Source organism: Sarcophilus harrisii, chromosome 3, assembly GCF_902635505.1.
Source record: "Sarcophilus harrisii chromosome 3, mSarHar1.11, whole genome shotgun sequence".
NCBI classification, from domain to species: domain Eukaryota; kingdom Metazoa; phylum Chordata; class Mammalia; order Dasyuromorphia; family Dasyuridae; genus Sarcophilus; species Sarcophilus harrisii.
This window is the reverse complement of record NC_045428.1, coordinates 605,654,912-605,662,612: the sequence shown is the minus strand read 5'-3', so window position 1 is coordinate 605,662,612 and position 7,701 is coordinate 605,654,912. Positions and strand designations below refer to the sequence as shown.

The 7,701-nt window shown below is 38.5% G+C and overlaps 1 protein-coding gene across 1 annotated transcript; it reads left to right on the top strand.

Moving 5' to 3' along the window:
* Positions 1-2,088: 2,088 nt before the first annotated feature.
* Positions 2,089-4,353, top strand: LOC100914826 (zinc finger protein 260-like; the record flags this gene model as incomplete). The annotated part of the gene is made up of 2 exons (XM_031961810.1): positions 2,089-3,892; positions 4,142-4,353. Coding segments are annotated over exons 1-2 (2,016 nt in total), but the record flags the coding sequence as incomplete, so codon positions are not given.
* Between the last annotated feature and the right edge of the window lie 3,348 nt (positions 4,354-7,701).

The window sequence follows — 7,701 nt, the reverse complement described above, 5'->3', positions numbered from 1 at the left end:
CAATTGAAACTGAGTTAGGTCTTTTCTTTGACAAAGAAATCCACTTCCATCAGAATACATCCTCATTCGTTGTTGAGGTATATAATTATCTCCTGGTTCTGCTCATTTCACTCAGCATCAGTTCTTGTAAGTCTCGCCAATCCTCTCTGTATTCATCCTGCTGGTTGTTTCTTACAGAACAATAATATTCCATAACATTCATAGACCACAATTTATTCAACCGTTCTCCAATTGATGGGCATCCATTCATTTTCCAGCTTCTAGCCACTACATACAGGGCTGCCACAAACATTTTGGCACATACAGGTCCCTTTCCCTTTTTTAGTACCTCTTTAGGATATAAGCCCAGTAGAGACACTGCTGGATCAAAGGGTATGCACAGTTTGATAACGTTTTGCGCATAGTTCCAAATTGCTCTCCAGAATGGCTGGATGTGTTCACAATTCCACCCACAATGTATCAGTGTCCCTGTTTTCCCACATTCCCTCCAACATTCCGTGTTATCTTTCCCTGTCATTCTAGCCAATCTGACAGGTGTGTAGTGGTATCTCAGAGTTGTCTTAATTTGTATTTCTCTGATCATTAGTGATTTGGGACACTCTTTCATATGAGTGGTAATAGTTTCAATTTCATCATCTGAAAATTGTTCATATCCTTTGACCATTTATCAATTGGAGAATGGCTTCATTTCTTATATAGTCAATACTCTATATATTTTGGAAATGAGGCCTTTATCAGAACCTTTGATTGCAAAAATGTTTTCCCAGTTTATTATTTCCTTTCAAATCTTGCCTGCATTAGTTTTGTTTGTACAAAAACTTTTCAATTTGATATAATCAAAATTTTCTATTTTGTAGTCAATAGTGATCTCTAGTTCTTCTTTGGTCATAAATTCCTTCCTCTTCCACAGGTCTGAGAGATAAACTATCCTATGCTCTTCCAATTTATTTATGATCTCATTCTTTATGCCTAGGTCATGAACCCATTTTGATCTTATCTTGGTGTACGGTGTTAAGTGTGGGTCAATGCCTAGTTTCTGCCATACTAATTTCCAATTTTCCCAGCAATTTTTGTTAAATAATGCATTCTTATCCCAAAAACTGGGATTTTTGGGTTTGTCAAACACTAGATAGTTAAGGTTATTGGTTGTTTTGTCCTTTGAACCTAACCTATTCCATTGCTCAACTAGTCTATTTCTTAGCCAATACCAGATGGTTTTAGTAACTGCTGCTTTATAATATAATTTTACATCTGGTACTGCCCTTTCTTTTCAAGAGCCACTACACTGCAGTGTCCTTCTTCTAGGTCACTTTCACATCCTGTAGGCTTCTTCTCCTTACAGAGACAAAGTGTATTAAATGCCAGTTTTTGTTACAAGAGTCCATCGATAAAATTTTACTCTTTCGCGGTTAAGAAGGGCGTGAGCTACCTAAATCTTAAGTCATCATTGCTTTTGCTTTTAATTATCTGTGTATACCTTTTTTTTTTGCCTCTATGTTTGATGGTTTGTTTTTTTCAGATGTGAAGCCCAACATTAAATGGAATGAGATGACTAGAAAGTTGGGACTTTTTGTGGAAGAAGGTGACCTGCAAGGATTCATGAAAGATGGTCCTTGTCCCTTGATATTGAAGGAAATCCATGCCTCTAACATTGAAGTAGATAACCTGAAGTCTAACTGTGAATTGGATGAAAATAGAAAGAGATTCAGGCAATCTTTTTTCCTAAATCAGTATAGGAAAATGAATTCAGGGAAGAACTGGCTTCTGGATAGTGAATATCAGAAATGTTTTCCTGAACAGGTAGAGCCTTTTCATTCTCAGAAGAAATCTGTTGAAATACTAATAAATCCAGATAATCAATGGGAAATGGCCTTCAGCAAGAGTTCAGACCTCACTAGACATCAGAAAAATGATCATGGGGAAATGTTTTGTGTGGGCAGTCAAGATGGAAAGGCCTTGAGTGAGACCTCTCAGCTCATTACTCAGCAGGTAATTCACATAAGAAAGCAAGCTGATGCGTATAATGAATATCAAGTAATGTCATCCCATCATTCATATCTTCTTTACCAATCTAGAGTTGATCCTGGAATGAAAAAACCTTTATTTGGTGAGTGTGGGAAGGCCTATAGTTGGAACTCAGACCTTAATAGATCTCAGAAAATTCATCCTGGAGAGTTTAATAAGTGTAATGATGGTGGGAAGATCTTCATACAGCAATCTCTAGGTGTACCTAAGAGAATTCACACTGGTGAGAACCCTTTTCAATGTAATCACTGTGGAAAGGATTTCATAAGGAGAGACTATCTTGCTTTACATCAGAAAATCTACATTGGAGAAAAGCCTTATAAATGTAATCTATGTGGAAAGGCTTTTAGATACAATTATAAGCTTGGAGAACATCAGAGAGTCCACACAGGAGAAAAACCTTATAAATGTAATCAATGTGGAAAGGCTTTCAGATATAATTATAAGCTTGGAGAACATCAGAGACTCCACACAGGAGAAAACCCTTATAAATGTAATCAATGTGGAAAGACTTTCAGATATAATTATAAGCTTGGAGAACATCAGAGAGTCCACACAGGAGAGAAACCTTATAAATGTAATCAATGTGGAAAGGCTTTCACCCAGAATGCAAGTCTTGTTTTACATCAGAGAATCCACACAGGAGAGAAACCTTATAAATGTAATCAATGTGGAAAGGCTTTCACCCAGAATGCAAGTCTTGTTGTACATCAGAGAATCCACACTGGAGAGAAACCTTATGAGTGTAATCAGTGTGGAAAGGCTTTTATAACTAGATCTGCTCTTGCTGTACATCAGAGAATCCATGCAGGAGAAAAGCCATATAAATGTAATCAGTGTGGAAAGGCTTTCACAAAGAATGCCAGTCTTGCTGAACATCAGAGAATTCATACTGGAGAGAAACCTTATAAATGTAATCAATGTGGAAAGGATTTCATAAGGAGAGACAGTCTTGCTGCACATCAGAAAATCCACACAGGAGAAAAACCTTATAAATGTAATCAATGTGGAAAGGCTTTCACCCAGAATGCAAGTCTTGCTTTACATCAGAGAGTTCACACAGGAGAGAAACCTTATAAATGTAGTCAATGTGGAAAGGCTTTCACCCAGAATGCAAGTCTTGTTGTACATCAGAGAATCCATGCAGGAGAAAAGCCATATAAATGTAATCAGTGTGGAAAGGCTTTCACACAGAGTGTCAGTCTTGCTGAACATCAGAGAATCCATACTGGAGAGAAACCTTATAAATGTAATCAATGTGGAAAGTCTTTCATAAGGAGAAAGAGTCTTCCTAAGCATCAGAGAATCCACACAGGAGAAACACCTTATAAATGTAATCAATGTGGAAAGGCTTTCACCCAGAATGCAGGTCTTACTTTACATCAGAGAATCCACACTGGAGAGAAACCTTATAAATGTAATCAATGTGGAAAGGCTTTCACCCAGAATGCAAGTCTTGTTGTACATCAGAGAATCCACACTGGAGAGAAACCTTATGAGTGTAATCAGTGTGGAAAGGCTTTTATAACTAGATCTGTTCTTGTTGTACATCAGAGAATCCATGCAGGAGAAAAGCCATATAAATGTGATCAGTGTGGAAAGGCTTTCACACAGAGTGTCAGTCTTGCTGAACATCAGAGAATCCATACTGGAGAGAAACCTTATAAATGTAATCAATGTGGAAAGGCTTTCATAAGGAGAAACAGTCTTGCTAAACATCAGAAAATCCACACAGGAGAAAAACCTTATAAATGTAATCAATGTGGAAAGGCTTTCATAAGGAGCGACAGTCTTGCTGAACATCAGAAAATCCATGCAGGAGAAAAGCCATATAAATGTGATCAGTGTGGAAAGGCTTTCACACAGAGTGTCAGTCTTGCTGAACATCAGAGAATCCATACTGGAGAGAAACCTTATAAATGTAATCAATGTGGAAAGTCTTTCATAAGGAGAAAGAGTCTTCCTAAGCATCAGAGAATCCACACTGGAGAGAAACCTTATAAATGTAATCAATGTGGAAAGTCTTTCATAGGGAGAAACAGTCTTTCTAAACATCAGAGAATCCACACAGGAGAAAAACCTTATAAATGTAATCAATGTGGAAAGTCTTTTAAAGGGAAAAACAGTCTTTCTAAACATCAGAGAATCCACACAGGAGAAAAACCTTATAAATGTAATCAATGTGGAAAGTCTTTCATAAGGAGTGACAGTCTTTCTAAACATCAGAGAATCCACACAGGAGAGAAACCTTATAAATGTAATCAATGTGGAAAGGCTTTCACCCAGAATACCGGTCTTGTTTTACATCAGAGTGTCCACACTGGAGAGAAACTTTATAAATGTAATCAATGTGGAAAGGCTTTTATAACTAGGGCCAGACTTGTTTTACATGAGAGAATCCACACTGAAGAGAAACCTTATGAATGCAATCATTGTGGAAAGGCTTTCAGACTTAAGTACCAGCTTAAAGAACATCAGAGAATCCACACTGGAGAGAAACCTTATAAATGTAATCAATGTGGAAAGACTTTTATAGCGAGAGCCAGACTTGTTTTACATCAGAGAATCCACACTGGAGAGAAACCTTATATATGTAATCAGTGTGGGAAAGCTTTTACACAAAAGAGTAATCTTACAAGACATCAGAGAACCCACACACGAGAGAAAACTTCATTAATTTAATCAGTGTGGAAAGGCTTTCATAAACAGTCATACTTTCTTTACATCTGAGAATTCCCACAGGAGAAAAGCCTTATAAGTGTAATCTATATGAAAAGTGTTCCATGCAAGGGACATCTTAGAGGACATCAGTAAATCCACATGGCAGAGACACCTTTTGAATGTAATGAACGTGGAAAGGCTTTTACACACAGTCCCTGTCTTGTTAGACACCAGAGAACTCACATTGGAAAGAACCCTTTTGAAAGTATTCAATGTGGAAAGGCTTTTGCACAGAAGTGAAATCTTGTTGAACATCAAAGTCCTCACACTGGAGAGAAACGTTTTGAATGAAATCAGTGAGGAAAGGATTTCACACTAAGGTCCTTTCCAGCTGCATATCAGAGAATCCACCCTGGAGAGAGAAACCTTATAAATGAAATTAATGTGGAAAGGCATTCAGCTAAAAATCCAAGATTGGTAAACATCAGAGAATGCTCACTAAGGAGAAGAATTATGAAAATAATAAACGTGAAATGATTTCACAAAGAGTTGCCACCTGGATATATATGAGAAAATCCACACTGGAGAGAAAACTTGTTAATAATTCAACTAGGAAAGACTTTTGGCAAAGGAAGGGGCCCAAGGCCAAACAGACTACCAAATACTTAATAGCAGCACAAAGAAAACTCTATTCTACTGGCAGAGTACATGCAGGAGGCAGTGCCCTTTGGGATGTCTTTGCTTCCATTGTGGGCATTCCAAACATCAGAGTGTGATGGTGGGTTAGGGCTGGGAAGAAGACTCAATAGGCAAACCCCAGCTTCTAGCCAAGGCTTCAATTATAAAAAGAGGACACATGAACCTCAGTCCATGCAGAGGACCTAAGTGCCAGGCACCTCTCTTTCCCCTTTGTATAGCAGGAACTCTTTGCCAGCTGAAATGATATTCTCTTTCAGTGTTACCCCCTTTTTATCTCTTTCACATCTACTTCCCTAACAAGACTTTATACTTCTCTGTGGGGTTTTCTCTGTTAGAAACCACTTCTGTGTTGGTACCTGACCAAGAAGGAATTCAGTCTTTCTATTCGTACATAGCAAAAGCTCACTTCCCAAAGCCAATAATAAACTTTTTTCCAGTCTAGCTTTTTGGGTTTGTAAATTGCTTTATAAAGATCCTCTGCACCACGAGAAGTGGGTTCCAACAAGTCCCTGCCCTGTGCTGAATCCTAGGGGGACATAACCCCAAACCTCTTCATTTGTTTCCCTGAACCCCTGAGGCTGCCACTAACCTCTTCATCCTAACTGGGGAAAATTCTCAATGGCACCCAACCTCCATGATCCCCTCTAGTGCTGCTGTCTGGCCATCTTTGGGTCACCCCCTCCCAATATGCTTCCTTCTTGAACTATGGGGAACAAAATCATACCATTTGCACTCATGTCTCCCAACACATACCACTGAGGCTCTGGCTAACAAAAGGAGCTCTTCTGAATATTTATGCACAGTTAAGTAAGTCCACTTGATTCTACATTGGCTGTGCTCAGTGTTAATATACTCAATGTCCCCTTCATTATGTTCCTTCTGCCAATCCCTTTAAGAATACTCATGGACACACTTCCAGGGTGATTGTTCTGCCAAAAACAAAAGGAGGGAGATGGAGGTAGCTTCACTCAGAAAGATATAGATTAAGCAGTGTGCACAATAAATGATTTTAAATTTGATTCAAATGATTTAAGTAGCTATGAAATACTCTGGTGAAAATAGAAAATCACTCAAACATAACACCCCATCTTCATTAAGAACAAGACAATGGAAATGAAAAAGTGTTCTGGAGGATGGGAGGGACCCTTTAGGGTTCTAATGTGGGGACTAGGATATACTTGTATCTCTACAGGAGAAAACCTTCAGCAGTGGATCCTCACCAGACACCTCAAAGTTGTCCATAGAACTGAAGAGGAAAAGAAGGAAGAAGAAGAGATTGTCCAGGAGGAGGAGAAGTGCCCTCAAAGCAGCTAACAAGTTGCTTTCTATATATATGCGTTTGTGTTGCACACAATCAGTACTGGCAACAGAGGCCAAAAGGCAGGCTATCATAATGGACCCACCTTGGCCTAGGACTGTCTCATGGGGGTATGGGGTATCATGTGACACACATGCTGGACACACAGGAGATGCCCTGTCAGCTACACCTTCAAACACACGGATGATAGCAGTGATGTGTCTCCATAAAGGGATCATCAGGTTGGCCCCTTACAGCTCTCTATGGTACACATTCTTGTCACTCAGGAATTGGCCAGCAGTTTCGCACATGGAAAAGCCTTTTGGGCCCTGTTTTTTGGACAAATGGCAGGAGCATTGGATACTTGTACTATACTAAAGCCAGCCTAGAAGGGAAATATCCTTTCATGTGGTGTAATGGTACCCATTTTCTGCCATATTTCTTTCGATTTTTCCCTAACATTATTACCAATTAATCAATTCTTATCCCCAAATCTTTGTCTATGCATTTTTTTTAAATTATAGCTTTTTATTGACAGAACATATGCAAGAGTAATTTTTTTACATCATTGCCCATTGCACTTAATTCTGTTTCAGCTTTTTTTTTTTTTTTTTTTTTTAATTTAATAGCCTTTTATTTACACGTTATATGCATGGATAACTTTACAGCATTAACAATTGCCAAACCTCTTGTTCCAATTTTTCACCTCTTATCCCCCACCCCCTCCCCTAGATGGCAGGATGACCAGTAGATGTTAAATACATTAAAATATAAATTAGATACACAATAAGTATACATGACCAAACCGTTATTTTGCTGTATAAAAAGAATCAGACTCTGAAATATTGTACAATTAGCTTGTGAAGGAAATCAAAAATGCAGGTGGGCATAAATATAGGGATTGGGAATTCAATGTAATGGTTTTTAGTCATCTCCCAAAGTTCTTTCTCTGGGCATAGTTGGTTCAGTTCATTACTGCTCCATTGGAAATGATTTGGTTGATCTCGTTGCTGAGGATG